Genomic DNA, 17,727 nt, shown 5'->3' with positions numbered 1-17,727 from the left:
ACTAATGGAGTCACTTAGATCATAATGAAATCAATATTATTATTGGTATAAATTAAAAACAAATCCGATAATAAAAAGGAGAAATAGCATCATAACATGCAGCATCACCCGGACGAAGGTTAGCGTGCCAAAACGCATGTTGGAGTGGCGTCATCCCGGTCCCTGTATCGTATCTCCCATTGTGGATTTGTGGGAATTATATGCTGCTACTTTATATTCATATGGTTATTCCAAGTATTTGCACATTTTTGGTTCTGTTTGCACACGGCACTTTACTTGCCATGTAAAAAACCTAGATGTATGGTTTCCATTTAGATTACTATATCAGCATAATTATTACCCCCTGATTACCATCACGTTTATGCAGTATGTCCGGTGAGGCCACTTTTTTTTTATGCTATTCCTCCTTTTTAATATCTGATTTGTTTTTTAATGTATACCAATAAAAATATAGATTTTATTATCTGAGTGACTCCATTAGTAGTATGTTTTTTATTCCACATTAAGTCAGAAAAAGTTAGGTATGACTGGAGTTAACACTACATTGTAATGTGGATTTAGCTGCCTATGTGCCTGTAGAAGGGACCGGGATGGATTATTATTATCTAGTAACTGGTGCCAGAAAGTTAAACAGATTTGTAAATGATTTCTATTAAAAAAATGCTTAATCCTTCCAGTACTTATCAGCTGCTGAAGTTGAGTTGTTGTTTTCTGTCTGACAACAGTGCTCTATGCTGACACCTCTCTCAGGAACTGTCCACAGCAGGAGAGGTTTGGTATGGGGATTTGCTCCTTCTCAGGACAGTTCCTGACATGGACTGAGGTTTCAGCAGTGGGCACTGTGGTCAGACAGAAAAGAACTAGAGCTTGGCGTAACCAAGCGGAGAACCCGCGAAACGGGACTGTCGTTCCACGAGCTCGGCCGAGTTCTACTTTCTTCCTCTTCCCCGACCTGAGCTTCTGTATTCCATGCAACATCTGGAATAAAGTTTATCCTTCTTTGGCATGAAACCGGGTGAGTGCGTTATATGTACTTTCTTCCTTGTCGTAATGAGTTACACTATATGTTCCATTGCCGCACCACCCGCATCAGCCTAGCTTCAGCATTATACGGGACCACCAGATTACATTCCAGTGCCAGCTCTCTTTCTATTTGCAACAGACAGAAAAGAACAACTCCACTTAAGCAGCTGATAAGTACTGGAAGGATTAATAATTTTTTTTTTTTTTTTTTTTTTTTTTTAATAGAAGTAATTTACAAATCTGTTTAACTTTCTGGAGACAGTTGATATGAAAAAAAATATTTTTTACTGGAGTACCCCTTTAATGTGGCTCCTTAATTTTTTCCCAGACTCTTTACTTGGGAAAGAGAGTTCATGGCAGAAGCAGGCGCAAGTGTAACTAAAGGAACTCTTCATTGTGAGGACCAAATTAAACAGCAACTTTATATCTTAGCTTATTATTCTTTGCTTTATAAAAAAAATGTCCGTTAAAAACTTTAATGTGCGTCCCCTGCGTCGTTGCTATGCACAGCGCGGCGCAATGAGGAGTGACGTCATTGCGTCTCGCAGCGCATAGCAACGACGCAGGGGACGCACACCGGAGGCCTGAAGCAGCGTGGACCCGACCCCGGCAACAGGTAATTATACAACCGGGGATGGAGGGGCAGCAGCGCCGGCAATGGGTGCCGCTGCCCCTTCTCTCCCCCTGGCTATCTGCGCCGGCAATGGTGCGCCGGCACTGATAGTCAGGGGGAGAGAACGGGTAGCGGCACCGATAGCCAGGGGGAGAGAAAGGCCGGCAGCAGGGCTCTAGACCCCAGGACAGGCAGGGGCAGAGAAGCCGGCAGCTCTGGCGGTCTCTGCACCTGCAAAGCCGCGGCAGTTCATTGATTTAAAGCGCCCGCTTTAAATCATTGAACTGCAGCGGCTTATCGGCGTATAACACGCAGGTAGACTTTAGGCTAAAAATTTTAGCCTAAAAAGTGCGTATTATACGCCGATAAATACGGTAATCATGGGTATAATTTTAAATTGTATTGACCCACAGAATAAAGAAAACATGTAAAGTGTACAGCATGAAAACTAAACCCTCCAAAATTTGCAAAACTTCAGTTTTCACTTGAATTTCCTAACAAAAATAATCGAAGTACCTGAAATGCAACATTTCGGCTGTAGCTTAGCCTTTATCAAGCTTGATAAAGGCTAAGATATAGCCAAAACGTTGCATTTCTTGTAACCAATAAAAAAAAAAGCTTTTTGCAAAGAATTGGGAGTCTGCTATTGTATGCTGTGACCTGTGGTACTTCGATTGTTTGATCTGGACGGTCGCTTGCATAGTGGCTGGGACTGGTGCTGTCCTACTTCTCTACATCCTCACACAAATAAAAATTTTGGGGGTTTGTTGTACATTTTATAGTAAAATGAGTCATGTCATTACAAAGCACAATTGGTCACGCAAAAAAACAAGCCCTCACATGGGTCTAAGGATGAAAATAGAACAGTTATGGCTCATAGAAGGCGAGGAGAAAAAAAACGAAAATGCTAAAATAAAATTGGATGTGTCCTTAAGGCCCAAATGGGCTGGGTTTTTAATTTTATTTCACAATGCATGCCTTTAATTGGAGTCTAGTTTTGTTTTCTGGAATACCCCTTTAAAGAGGTACTCCATGGAAATTATTTTTTTTTCAAATCAACTATTTCCAGAAACGGATATGTAAATTTTTTCGATTAAAAAAATCTTAATCCTTTATAGTGCTTATCAGCTGCTGAATACTACAGAGGAAGTTTCTTTTCTTTTTACATTTATTTTCTTTCTGACCACAGTGCTCTCTGCTGACACCTCTGTCCATGTCAGGAACTGTCCAGAGCAGGAGAGGTTTGCTATGGGGATTTGCTCCTACTCTGGACAGTTCCTGACATGGACAGAGGTGTCAGCGGAGAGCACTGTGGTCAGACTGAAAAGAACCACTCAACTTCCTGTGTAGCATACAGCACCTGATAAGTACTGGAAGGATTAAGATTTTTTTATAGAAGTAATTTACAAATTTGTTTAACTTTCTTGCACCAGTTGATCTGAAAAAAAAAAAAAAAGTTTTCCACCGGAGTTCCCCTTAACTGAAGGATAAGGTCTGTCTCCTCGTTCAGAGCCCTACGAAACCACTTCAGGAGCTTCCATAAAGCCTTGCTGCCTCTAAAGCCTGATGTTCTTGTTCTGTAAGGGAACGGAGAAATTACAGCTGAAGACTGGTTCTCTGTAATTAGAACTATGTGCACAACTAGAGGAGGAACCTCTGCTCTGTTACTGTCATCTTGTTCTTGTCGCCAGACAGTCTTTAAACCATCTTCTTCTTCTTTTTAAATCAGCAATCCCACTTCAAAGGAGTAGTGTAGGCTGTTCCTAGACCAAAGACCCTAAGTGAAGTAATACCGAGGAGAAATGTTACCTTTTTACAAAATGTAACATTTACCACTAATTTCAAGACATGTATTCATGCTTTGTCTCCAAAAGACCTTCTGTAGTACAAGTTACATCAGGTTGGAATGAGTTAAAATGTCCATTCCATTGTAATTGGCTGTCTATGGGGCTATGCAGCTGTAGATCTATTCTGATCTCTGTCCACCTCTGTGCCTCGATGGGTCAGAATTGTTTTGGTGGCATGAGGGTGACCTTAAGAGTATGTTCACACTACGGAATTCACATTAGTGTAGACACAAGGAAAAACAGAATGAAAGGCACTGCTACTTCCAGGTGTGTGGGGATCCCTATTCAGAGACTATGGCCGTGGGTGGTGCACAGCTCTCTCGGAAAATATAGGTTCACACAGTGCAGTCACAATAGAGCAGGTGTTGGAAGAGGGCAACTCACCACGTTAGTAGTTAGAAACAGACGGCTTTATTCTTTAGACATCGGTGCAGGTACGCGGCAGCACTTCGCCTCGCAGGGCGGACGCCAGCCTTGTTCAGGAAGAACCACCTTCTCTGCCGCATACCTGCACCGATGTCTAAAGAATAAAGCCGTCTGTTTCTAACTACTAACGTGGTGAGTTGCCCTCTTCCAACACCTGCTCTATTGTGACTGCTTAACATTAGTGTGAATGGGTCTCCGCCGCTCAAATTGTTCCCCGCAAAGAAAGAACATGTTCTTTCTTTGCGCAGAAGTCTGCGAGTACTGCATAGCCGTCAATGGTGACGGCGGAGTGCCTCGCGGTCCTACCGCCGCTGGCTGCCAGTCTGAAACTCCGCTCACTGAATTCAGCGAGCGGAGATTCTGTTCACACACTGTAGTGTGAACATACCCTAAAGGAGTACTCTGCCCCTAGACATCTTATCCCCTATCAAAAGGATAGGGGATAAGATGTCTGATCACAGGGGTCCTGCTTCTGGGACCGCCCCACAATCTTTGTGCAGCACCCGGCGTTCTAAACAGTGTGTTTTTGAGCGATGAGTTCCCACGGTGGGGGGTCATGATGTCACGCCATGCCCTGTAGCAACGCCATGTATTTTGTATTTTCCACTGCACAGTGGAATTCCACGCTTGAATTTGTGCTTTGGGTTGTGCTGAAAGGTAAACTTCTTCCTCAGCTTTTGTCACACGTGAAGGTTTTGCGCCAGAATTGCCTTGTGGTTAGAATTCTTTTAACCCTCCACCCAGTTCCATTTGAAGAAAAAACTGCCCCAAAGCATGATACTGTCACCACCATACTTCACTGTGGGTATGGTGGGGGAGATTTATGAAATCTTGTGCAGAGGAAATGTCGCCCATAACAACCAATCAGATCGCTTCTTTCATTTCTGCGAATGAAAGGAGCAATCTGGTCGCTATAAGCAACTTTTCCTCTGCACAGGTTTTGATAAATCTCCCCGGTGTCCTATTAGTGATGTGCATTGTTTTTGAGCCAAACATAAGACAGAGGTGTAGTCACCCATAGCAACCCATTAAATCACTTTTTTATTTTCAAAAAGGCCTTTGGAAAAAAAAGCCATCTGGTTTCTATGGGCAACTGCACCACACTTTTTCTACACAGGTTTTGGGAAACTTCTTTGAATAAATATTCACATATACAGTATTGCCTAAGAAGTCAGGAGAAGGGCATTGATGCATTTTAACCCAAAGGATTTTGTAACAAAAGGTGAATACAGTGATCCCTCAATGGCTTCAACATACAATAGTTTCAACATACAATGGTCTTTTCTGGACCATTGTAAGTTGAAACCAGACTCAACATACAATGTACAGACAGTATAGATCTGCGAAACTTGTCAATGGCTGGAAGAACCGACCAATCAGAATGGGCAATTTACAACAAAACACCTTTATTACTGAAGCGTATGCACTGACTGATGTCTGGTAGTGCCCCCTACAGTACAGGGAGGTATTACATGTTCTGTACTCTTTACCTGTATTACTGACATGTATGCACTGTCTGATTTCTGGTAGCACCCCTTACAGTACAGGGAGGTACTACATGTTCTGTACTCTTTACCTGTATTACTGAAGTGCATCCACTGACTGGTGTCTGGTAGCGCCCTCTACAGTACAGGGAGGTACTACATGTTCTGTACTCTTTACCTGTATTACTGAAATGTATGCACTGACTGATGTCTGATAGCGCCCCCTACAGTACAGGGAGGTATTACATGTTCTGTACTCTTTACCTGTACCAGGGTTAGCTGCTCCTTTGGACACCAGGTAAGGACAACTCAATGTTACTTTTTTAGGACATTGCATGTACTGTACAGGACCCTGAACAAGCTCCTGTCCTCTACATAGACCAGTGTTTCCCAAGCAGGGTGCCCCCAGCGGTTGCAAAACTACAACTCTCAGCATGCCCGGACAGCCTTTGGCTGTCCGGGCATGCTGGGAGTTGTAGTTTTGCAACAGCTGGAGGCTCCCTGCTTGGAAAACACTGACATAGATGCTGATTACAGCTCCCAGCAGATCTTTCTTACTTATACTCTATACTCCATCTTTTTGGTTTAGTTTGAGGATCTCCTTATGTTTCAGAGATGATAGTCAGCAGGAATTGGAACCATCTGCCTATGCACAGACATTATGTTGGCCAGACCTTTCACTGAGGTATTTGCATAGTGATGCAAACAAAGTAAACATTACCTGTAAAGCAGTCTTGAAAAGAAACAGGATATATATGGCTTCATGCCAAGGGGTTAAAGTAGTCTGATGTGGATTAGGGAACCTGTTCATCCATGTTCAGTATGTAGAAAAGCCCAGAAACTAAAGCATACACAGAGTTCTCCAGCTCCACATATTTAAACATGGTTCATATAGCAGCAATGGAAGAGGGTGTATTTTAAGTCCTGCTTACCCCCTTGACCCTTTTCTGCCCTTAGTTTAGTGCCAATTCCGCTTTTAGCTGAAGAGTAAAGGGATCTGAATAAAAAAAACTGCTTAGGACACATGGCTCTTCCTGGGGAGAATAAAGCGTGTTGACCACCCACTTGGAAGTCTCTACTCTCTTCAGTATATTGAGTACCAAAACAAATGGTACCCATAGCTAATCAACAAGAACTTAAAGGGGTACTCCGGTGGCAAAATTTTTCTTTTTTTTTTTCTTCTTTTAAATCAACTGGTGCCAGAAAGTTACAGACTTGTAAATGACTTCTATTTAAAAATCTTAATCCTTCCAGTACTTATCAGCTGCTGTATACTAGAGAGGAAGTTGAGTTGTTCTTTTCTGTCTGACCACAGTGCTCTCTGCTGACACCTCTGTCCATGTTAGGAACTGTCCAGAGCAGGAGCAAATCCCCATAGCAAACCTATCCAGCTCTGGACAGTTCCTGACATGGACAGAGGTGTCAGCAGAGAGCACTGTGGTCAGACAGAAAAGAAATCCAAAAAGAAAAGAACTTCCTCTGGAGAAAACAGCAGCTAAGTACTGGAGGGATTAAGATTTTTAAATAGAAGGAATTTACAAATCTGTTCAACTTTCTCGCACCAGTCAATTAAAAAAAAAAAAAAATGTTTTCCACCACAGTACTCCGGAGAAACAAATATTCAGATCAACTGATGCCAGAAAGTTATATAGATTTTTTAATTATTTCTTCTATTTAAAGGGGCTACCCAGGATTAGAAAAACTTGTCTGGTTTCTCCCAGGGCCATTTTTAGAGGACCTTTTATTAGTATTGTCTTTTAAAGTGCGTTTAGGTGACATTATTATTATTTTTTCTTTTGGATTTGCTTATGTGCGACACAATTATCATATTATCAAGGGTGGTTGATAAATTTGGTAGCAAGAAACTGTAAATCACTTTGGAACACCATTTTGTATGTTTCTTCTTTGCGACGTTTCTACGACTTTTTGTGACCCTTTTTTAAAAGTGCTCTCCAAAGGCAGATTGTTTTTAAGGCTGGGTTCACATATGTCATTATCCGGGATGATTTCCCTCTGGGTAGCATTGGAGAGAAACTGATGCTAGAACTGATCCCATTCATGTGAAAGGGACAGTTCACAATCATCCAGCATCTCAATTTTGATGCCAGATGGTTGGGCACGCCAGAGGACACCGGACAGGGGAACACAGCTTGCTGCATTCCCCTGTCTGACATCCAGAAACGATGAACGCCATGTTGTCATCAGTTGCCTCAAGATCTAGGCTGAGTTCACCTATGCCGAATGCCGGACATGTGTGAACCCAGCCTAAGCCAGGTGTGACCTGGCTTAGGTTTGCAACTTTTTTTATGTCTGTTTGCCTCATTTGCACATCATAAATTTGGAACCACTGCAAAGTGAAAACTGATAGTTGCTTAGGTAACGCTGTTTGGAACTTTTTGTGTACCCACAAAAGTTGCAAAATAGAGTGCTTAGGTGCACGTGTGACATACTGGCTGACATTTATCATTGTCTTTAGACAGTTTTTTGTGTCTTGAAAAGGCGCAAAAAAGGAGCTAGCAGGGTTTATTTGCGCCTTTTGGTTTACACATTTCTGCTGATTTTGAGTTGCAATCCACTGATTTTGGCAATACACATGATATGGAAGGGTTTTATGAACTGCACCTTTTTGTGAAAAGGTGCATAAAAAGGCGCAAAGCCACTGAAAAGACTCTAAAACTACACCTGCCGAGACTTCACATTGCATTATGGTGTATGTGAATAGAGAAATTTCAGAAAATGTGACCTGCAATAAATTGTATCAAATGCCCTGTGACCATTTAATAAATTTGGTGCTCCTACACATTACCAGCACACAAAAATGGTTTAGATAAATGCTTCACTTACACTTACAATGATAAATGCTTCACTTACACCTACAATGATAAATGCTTCACTTACACCTACAATGATAAATGCTTCACTTACACCTACAATGATAAATGCTTCACTTACACCTACAATGATAAATGCTTCACTTAAAATTACAATGAAAAATGCTTCACTTACACCTACAATGATAAATGCTTCACTTACACCTACAATGATAAATGCTTCACTTACACCTACAATGATAAATGCTTCACTTACACCTACAATGATAAATGCTTCACTTACACCTACAATGATAAATGCTTCACTTACACCTACAATGATAAATGCTTCACTTACACCTACAATGATAAATGCTTCACTTACACCTACAATGATAAATGCTTCACTTACACTTACAATGATAAATGCTTCACTTACACCTACAATGATAAATGCTTCACTTACACTTACAATGATAAATGCTTCACTTACACCTACAATGATAAATGCTTCACTTACACCTACAATGATAAATGCTTCACTTACACCTACAATGATAAATGCTTCACTTACACCTACAATGATAAATGCTTCACTTACACCTACAATGATAAATGCTTCACTTACACCTACAATGATAAATGCTTCACTTACACCTACAATGATAAATGCTTCACTTATACCTACAATGATAAATGTGGGCCACTGTGCGCATGGTGTAAGAAAAAAAGGCTCTAAATGCAATGATACATTTTCAGCCTTGTCCTTAGTTTGTGTGGTATTACAGCTGAGTTCCACTGAAGAGAATGAAGCCTTATTAAAGTAATATCACACACTGGAGTACAATTGTGGGGCTGTTATTGGAGAAAGCGGCTATGTTTCTCTTATACTCAATAACCCCTTTAAAAAAAAATAATAATAATACCCCTCAAGCTTTCCAGGTGCTCTATGCCCCAGAGGAAGTCATTAGAGATGAGCGAACTTACAGTAAATTCGATTCGTCACGAACTTCTCGGCTCGGCAGTTGATGACTTTATCCTGCATAAATTAGTTCAGCTTTCAGGTGCTCCAGTGGGCTGGAAAAGGTGGATACAGTCCTAGGAGAATCTTTCCTAGGACTGTATCCACCTTTTCCAGCCCACCGGAGAACCTGAAAGCTGAACTAATTTATGCAGGATAAGTCATCAACTGCCGAGCCGAGAAGTTCGTGATGAATCGAATTTACTGTAAGTTCGCTCATCTCTAGAAGTCATGTATTCTTTCCAGTCAGACATGATGCTCTCTGCTGCCACCTTCTGCTTTGAGCAGTTCCTGCCATGAACGGAGAGGTTTGGAATGGGGATTTGCTACTGCCTCAGACAGATGGGACATGTTCACACTATGGAACTTCTGGGTGGCCTCCACTTGCAGCAGTGCTTATAGGGGTACTCCCGTGGAAAACTTTTTTTTTTTTTTAAATCAACTGGTGCCAGAAAGTTAAACAGATTTGTAAATCACTTCTATTAAAAAATCTTAATCCTTCCAGTACTTTTTAGGGGCTGTATACTAAAGAGAAATCCAAAAAAGAAATGCATTTCCTGTGATGTCCTGACCACAGTGCTCTCTGCTGACCTCTGCTGTCCATTTTAGGAACTGTCCAGAGAAGCAAATGTTTGCTATGGGGATTTTCTCCAGTTCCTAGAATGGACAGCAGAGGTCAGCAGAGAGCACTGTGGTCAGGACATCACAGGAAATGCATTTCTTTTTTGGAAGGTACTGGAAGGATTAAGATTTTTTAATAGAAGTGATTTAGAAATCTGTTTAACTTTCTGACACAGTTGATTTAAAAAAAAAAAGTTTTCCACGGGAGTACCCCTTTAATGTGTGCATGAACATTAGATGCAATCCCATTCACTACAGCACAGTCCTGTGATTTCTCTGGCATATGTTTTGCTAGCATCAAGTTCCTTGTCGGAAGTTCCGAGATGAAACTTCTCATGTAGGATTTGTGCAGCAGAAACCCATTGAAATTAATGGAATGCTGTTACCGGCGGGATCCGCCCGGAATTTCCTGGTAGAAATACTGTGCGTATTTCTGTAGTGGGCAGGAGAGGGCGCTGTGTCTGGAAAGACTACATGACTTCCTCCAGGGAATACAGCAGCTTAGTTTGAATCTTTTAAATAGAGAGAAAGTTATACAGATTAGCAAATTATTTAAAAATTTTTTTTTTTTTATATCTTTTGGAGTAAAACACCTCATGGTGTGGAATAGCCAATCCACATGGATGATGGCACATGTTGTTAGATTAGATGATCTCAAGGAAACGGATCATTGCATGTTACTGTGCTTGTGGAACATCTCCCCATACCCTGGTTTGAGGTGCTGGATTAAAGAAAACCTCTTACAGAAGCATAAATTTCCATCACGCAAACAGTCTACAGATTCTGAATATAGGTTTTCTACAATCCCTTTATGCCTGCACCTTTTAGGCTGGAATTCCACTAAGGTTTTTTGTTATTTTTTTTTTTTTTTGCAAAAACGCCGTAAAATACGCCAATTTTCCCGCTCACGTCCAGATGTTAGCTGCAAGTCAATAGTAAACTGCAAAATGCCAGATCCACTTGGCGTTTTTCAGTTTGGCGTTTTTTTTATTTTTTTTATCCTTTTGGCGTTTTTCAGCAATTGGGGGCTCAGAGGCTGGTTTTTCAAAACGCCCAACAAAACCTAGTTTGTGTTTTTTTTGCACAGAAATCGTGGCATTTCCCACCCATAGAAGTCTATGGGAGAGCAAAAACGCCAAGAAAAAAGCCATGTTGCTTTTAACTTTGGCGTTTTTGCCGGCATTTTTTTATTCTTTTTTGGAATAATTGATGGAGATACCTTTTTTATAAAAATTTCGTAGGGTACCATTAAAAAAAAAAAAAAAAAAAAAAAGATACAGTAGTAACATAGTTCATAAGGTTGAAAAAAGACCAGAGTCCATAAAGGTCATTCTATACCCCTAATATGTCCCTACTAGTGATGGAAAAAATTGTATTTAACGAAATGTATCTTTTTTTTTTTATTATGACAACAACATTTTTATTAATTTTTAAACAGGGATCAATTTATGTGGGCGGGCAGGGCAATAAAAATGTAGCCGACAATAATAAAAATGTAGTATGTGTGTGTTTGACTTAAAAAAAAAAAAAAAAAAATTCTAATTTTTTTTTTTTAGGTAGTACTACTACTCCAAGTACGGAACACACTTCCATGATGAGAGTAGTATTAACTGTACTAATTGACAGATCGCCCATTGCGATCCGCCTGTATAATGTATAGATGCGGGTGGCCGCTCTTCTTCTATGGTCCCCTGCACTGCCGTATATATACACATTCATATTTCCCGCAGAGAGCTGTGATTGGCCAGATGGATCCAGCCAATCACAGCTCTCTGTGGGAAATAGGAATAGGTGTATATATACGTCAGTGCAGGGGACCATAGAAGAAGAGCGGCCACCCGCATCTATACATTATACAGGATGATCACAGCGGCTGTCAGGGGTGACACTCGCTGTGATCTGTCTATTAATGCAGGTACTACAGACTGTTCCATGCTGGGAATAGTAGTACTACCTAAAAAATTTAAAAAAGTAGATTAAAAAAACACACACTTTATAAAAAATTTATTCAAACTTCGTTATAAAAAAAAATTTGGTTAAATAAATTTTTTTCCATCCCTACTGCATCTTTTTTATTTTTTTTTGGTACCCAACAGATTTGGAAAAACGCCAAAGGGGCAAAAAAAAAAAGGCAAATTCCACACAAAGGACAAAATTCAAGTAAAAACAGTGGCAGTTTTTCTGGTGTTTTTTCTGGCGTTTTTAAGCCTAAAAATGCCAGGAAAAAACACCAGGAAAACTGCCACTGTTTTTCCCTGCGTTTTGGTGGGCAAAAACCTCAGTGGAATTCTAGCTTATGGTTTGTTTTTGTTTTTTGTGTTCTAATGCCTTATTTTGAAATTTTTAAGCATAAAACATACAACAATACCATCCATATGCAGAGGGAAGTAAATAAAATAGAGAATGGAATAGGTTATGGTGAAGGGCAGCAGGGAGTACCAAATGACTCGTCGAGTGGTCTATTATAAAATAACACATTGCAAGTGTCAAAGGCAAAACCAAGCACACTTCTAAAACTAAAAAAACTAAAGAATATTGTATAGCTAGTTGTCAAAGTAAATGGTAATGGTATTGGTCCTCTACTTAAAAGCTGGACATAATTATTTTTAAATCCCTCTGTATGCTGTTTACTTTGGTAAGTGCAATACAAAAATACTATTCTAGCATCTGGCAGTTAGAATATATATAATCATCTCTCATATTTCATGATCCAACCATATTTATTTTAAAAACTAACATTTTTTTTCCCCCATGATAGGTATTGGTATGGACACATGCGTTATCCCCTTAAGACACGGTGGCCTTTCTCTGGTTCAGACTACAGACTACATTTATCCTATTGTAGATGATCCTTATATGATGGTAAATTATTACTTTTTGTGTGTATTTATCTAGATTTAGATACATTTTAGCTAGTTCAATTTATATAGAAGTATTTGTAAAGAACTCCTTCATAGTAGCCAAACTACTTTTTACTTTAAAATCACGGTCATGTGTAATGAACAGTATACACACATGCTATGGCTGCTCGCTCAATGTTGTTTTTTTTTTACAGATTTGTAAAAACAAGGTATAATGTTAGTTGTAGTTCACTCAACTATAAATGTCAAATACTAAAAAAATAACTACATTGGTCTAATATATACATTATTTTTTTTATAGGGGCGAATAGCCTGTGCAAATGTATTGAGTGACCTATATGCAATGGGGGTAACTGAATGTGACAACATGTTGATGCTTCTCGGTGTCAGTAATAAACTAACTGATCGGGTAAGTAATCTGTACAGAAGGCAGAAGTGACTGCCTTGTAAGTGTATTGAACAATATCAAATCGTCACAATGATTGTAATTGAGACCCTGCTAATGAAATGGTTAATGCCCCCTTTACTTATGTATCATTGCTTTAGGGTGATTATATATGTGTGTGTGTGTGTGTGTGTGTGTGTGTGTGTGTATATATATATATATATATATATATATATATATATATATATATATATATATATGTGTATATATATATATATATATATATGTATATATATATATATATAATTTTTTTTTTTTTTTTTTTTTTTTCCTTCCAACAAGTCTGCCAGCTGTAACTTCAGACACAGCCTGGGGCTATGTATGTGGCATGTTCTGATGACCACTTAACCCCTTCTTGTTTGTGTCAGGTGCAGTGTTGTCATGAGGAACTATTGTAGGTTTAAATTAACATTTGTATTCACACTCATACTAAATTTTTGGATCTTTTTTTTGAAACTCAAAATCTATGTATCTTATATACGCATCCTGTTCCCTGTTCATAAAGGGCTTATCTGCATGATAGTTGATAATTATCTGGAAAGAATAAAGGTCCCTTGTTCCTTGAGTAAATGGAGTGGGCATTATGCATGCTTGGCTGCGTCTCCTTTCTCTTTCTATAGGACTTCCGAAGATAGCCAAGTGCTGTGCACTATATTTATCTTTGGAAGTCACATAGTGAGTGAAGTGCTGCTCTATTTTCTTAGGGAACAAGAGACCTCCATTCTTGTGATCAGAGGTGGTCCCACCTGTCAGCCCAATCCTTTGGATAAGTGATATATTTTAATCTTAACTCTTTACTGTGAAACTGCAGCCCAATTTACTGGCACCATGTTATAGAGCAGGAGGGGTGAGTGAATTGATATATAGTTTTATGGAAAAAAGGAATCGGCACTGTACAGCTCATAACTTATTTATTGCAATCCATGGTATTTCTAGGCTTAGGAGATCAGTGGGGGGCTTAATTTAATGATTGACACCCTTCTTTGTATAAGGCTGGGTTCCCATTACGTTTTAGCCCATATGGGAGCGCATACGGCGGCTCATTGAAGTGAATTACATACGGGAGCGCATAGAAAGGCATACAGGAGCGCAAGATTTTAGCTCTCCCCTGCCTTATGCGCTCCCGTATGGGGGAAAACGTAACGGGAACCCAGCCTAAGCCTATATGCAGAGTGAGCCATCAGTCAGTGAGTAGGACCTCCCACTGGACTACTAAACCCAGAAAGCAGAGATTTTAATTACTGAATCTTTCCCCATAAAACTTCACATCAAACTGCTCCGCTCCTCCTGCTGTGTAATGATACTGGCAGATCGGACTACTTGAGGATATGTCCACTTACAAAATCTATTGTTTGTATGGAAAATATAGACCATTTTAAGGTATTCTAGGAATACAGTATGCATGTCTCCCAAAGAACTCTTTAGGGTAGGGTCACACGTAACAGATCCGTAGCGTATTTTATGCTGCAGATCCACAGATGACTGGAGCGAGTCCCCTGCCTGTGCCCGTGTCTCTACTCATAGCAGCAATTTGCTGCTACCAGCACACACAGGGATCTGCGTGACTGTAGTAAACTGCACGCGCATGCGAGTTTACTCACAGACATCACGGCCGCACTCTGCCTAGCTCATGGAGCAGAGGAGTGGCTGCAATATCTGTGAGTAAACTGTGCGTTCAGTTTACTACAGTCACGCAGATCCGAGTGTGTGCTCTGGAGCGTAAGCACGGGCAGGGGGCTCACTCTAGGGTTGGTAATCAGCAGATCCACAATGTAAAATACGCTGTGGATCCGTTACCCTTGATTATATCCTGGAGCAAGTACTGATTCAGAGGCTTAAGACCTTTGGGCAGATCCAGCAGATAGAGATGTAGCCCCAGACTGGCTTCAACAAAGTTGGTTAGTGAAGATACAAAGGACTATTTGATCCATAAGGGCCTGGTTAGGTACCAATATATTTGTTATAATTTGTTCCTCTACCCTTAAGTCCCATGCGACCCGCTGTCTTACTCACACTGCTGTTCTGCAGTACACAGGAAACCCAGGCAGTGTAAAGTGAAGACACAATACATTTTTTAATAACCGCCAAAGTGTAAATTTTTTGGCTAGAGAAATACTGAAGGATAACAGCTGAAATCTAGAAAAGTACATCCGATGACAAAGCAGAGCATTGTGTACCTTGAATATCAATATGTACAGTATTATCTAGGCAGCTGTATTTATTTCAGTAACCTGCATTTATTTTATACTTTAGGAAAGAGACAAGGTGATGCCTCTTATCATTCAGGGCTTCAAGGATGCTGCAGAAGAAGCTGGGACTTCTGTTACGGGAGGCCAGACCGTATTAAATCCATGGGTGGTTCTAGGAGGAGTTGCCACAACTGTGTGTCAGCCTAATGAGTTCATCATGTGAGTTGCTACATGTATGGTGTTATAAGGCTATACAGTCTGTACCCTGAGCCAAGACAGTCAGCGTTATGTGATTATTTGTGCAGCAGCATCACTTTCCCGGCTCAGTACATATTCACATCACATAATATCTTGCCCTTCATGGGAGGCATAATCTAATTTCTCTACTTCCTGTCCTTATTTTAGACAAATCCACTTAACCAGAATATCACATTATATTAAATAACTTGTGGAGGAAAGTGTTATCATGTCAGTCACTTATGTGGCAAGACCCATGCTATACTAGCATACCATGTAGCTGGCACAGACTTTTATTTATTTTTTCTCCACAATTTTGGATTTCCTAGTCAGCTTTCATCAGTGGGGTCTTAAATAAGAATGGTGGTGCAGGACAACTTATTCGCTATCCAAAGGACCCCTGCGATCCTGCTGGGACCCTCTGCAATCTCCTGCATAGCACCCAATCTATTCCCAGGAACGTAACGGAGCAGTGTCAACCCCTGAATAAAGTGGTGGCCGACACACTCCCTCCATGCTTTTCTATGGAAGAGCCAAAGATGCAGGCAGCATTCATGAATAGAGATGAGCGAACTTACAGTAAATTCGATTCGTCACAAACTTCTCGGCTCGGTAGTTGATGACTTTTCCTGCATAAATTAGTTCAGCTTTCCGGTGCTCCGGTTGGCTGGAAAAGGTGGATACATATCTAGGAAAGAGTCTCCTAGGACTGTATCCACCTTTTCCAGCCCACCGGAGCACCGGAAAGCTGAACTAATTTATGCAGGAAAAGCCATCAACTGCCGAGCCGAGAAGTTCGTGACGAATCGAATTTACTGTAAGTTTGCTCATCTCTATTCATGAATCTCCAGCTCTCCCATAGAAATACATGGAGGTGGCGTGTTGACCACTGCTTCATGCAGGGATCGACTGTGTCCTTGCATAGTGGAGATTGCTCCCTGCACAAGGAGAGCTGGGCGGGGGTCATTTCTAAAGGAGGCTAAAGGTAAACAGTTTGGGCAAAAAGTATAATTTACATTGTGGGGAACATTTAAGTATATGAATGACATATCTGAATGCAAATTATGCACCAACTCTTTTCCAGAAGAGAGTAAAAAAAAGCACAATTGTCACCTCTCGGTATGAAGGTACACACCTCAGCAGTTAGGGCATTCGTTTAGTGTGGCCGCAGTTTGTACATTTATATTGGCGCAGTTTTCAAACCCAGACGAACAGTAGGAGAGGGCCAGCAACTTGCCTCCTTTCCCCCCCGACTTGCACGATTAATTTCCAGGGCTCCATGCTGGAAGCGGGTCAGGACAGGAAGGAGGTGTGCAGCTGAGACTCAGTCCACCTCTCCGACTGTTCAGCTGGATTAGAAAACACTGATATAGCTTAACAAGCTGCAGTTACACTAAACAGAGGTACCGTCTTGTCCATATCCTAATGCTGAGGTGTGCACGTCCGTACCTGGTTCGGAGGGCACAGTTGCACGAATACTGTTTTATAAGTAGAATTTGCAACATCCTATTGCTTCCAAAAGAGTGAAGCTAAAGTCAGCAATTTAATTAAAGTTATAGACAGATGTTGTTTTATAGTATTGTAAAACATAATCGGTTTTATCATTTTTATTACAGTGCTTGGCTTGAGGTGGGAAAAAAAAAATAGTACTTTAACCTTTTGTACCTGTTTTTACCTTTGTATCCATTTTAGATGTACATTGAGCAGACACATAAACTGTGTGAGGTTATAAGCCGATCAGCCATAACATTAAAATATTGAGTAGGTTTGATCTGACAATATAGGGTCTCATGTGCTATCTGGTAGCAAAATAATAGCAGCAAATCTTTTAAATGTGTTATCTGGGCTTTTGAAATTGATAGGCTGGATAGGCTATCCATATTAGATCGGTGGGGGTACGACTCGCAGCACAGCAGCTGATCAGCTGTTTGAAGGTAACAATGGCACTTCATGAGTGCCACAGCCTTTTCAGTGTTTACCGCTGCTGTACTTTTAGCAGCAGCGGTGCAAGATACTGTTGCGTTCACTTGAATCTGATAACGCTGCAGTTCCTTGCACTGCCTTTACCAAAGGTATGCTGTAAAGTATGAGCAGCACTAAACATTAAAGGGCCTCTGTCATCAATGTCACCCACATCAACCTGTTGCTAC

General features: G+C 40.6%; 1 protein-coding gene across 3 annotated transcripts in view; it reads left to right on the top strand.

Moving 5' to 3' along the window:
• The window catches only part of SEPHS1 (selenophosphate synthetase 1), a 42,903-nt gene that overhangs the window by 14,897 nt on the left and 10,279 nt on the right, over window positions 1-17,727 (top strand). For all 3 annotated transcript variants that reach the window (XM_056573354.1, XM_056573352.1, XM_056573355.1), the window contains exons 3-5: window positions 12,604-12,707; window positions 13,008-13,115; window positions 15,405-15,559. In XM_056573354.1, coding sequence (XP_056429329.1) covers window positions 12,604-12,707; window positions 13,008-13,115; window positions 15,405-15,559 — 367 coding nt within the window. The remainder of the gene's footprint in view (window positions 1-12,603; window positions 12,708-13,007; window positions 13,116-15,404; window positions 15,560-17,727) is intronic.

This window comes from Hyla sarda, chromosome 4 (genome assembly GCF_029499605.1).
Source record: "Hyla sarda isolate aHylSar1 chromosome 4, aHylSar1.hap1, whole genome shotgun sequence".
Lineage (NCBI taxonomy): Eukaryota > Metazoa > Chordata > Amphibia > Anura > Hylidae > Hyla > Hyla sarda.
Note: the sequence above shows the minus strand (reverse complement) of the source record. Positions and strands in the feature narration are given on the sequence as shown.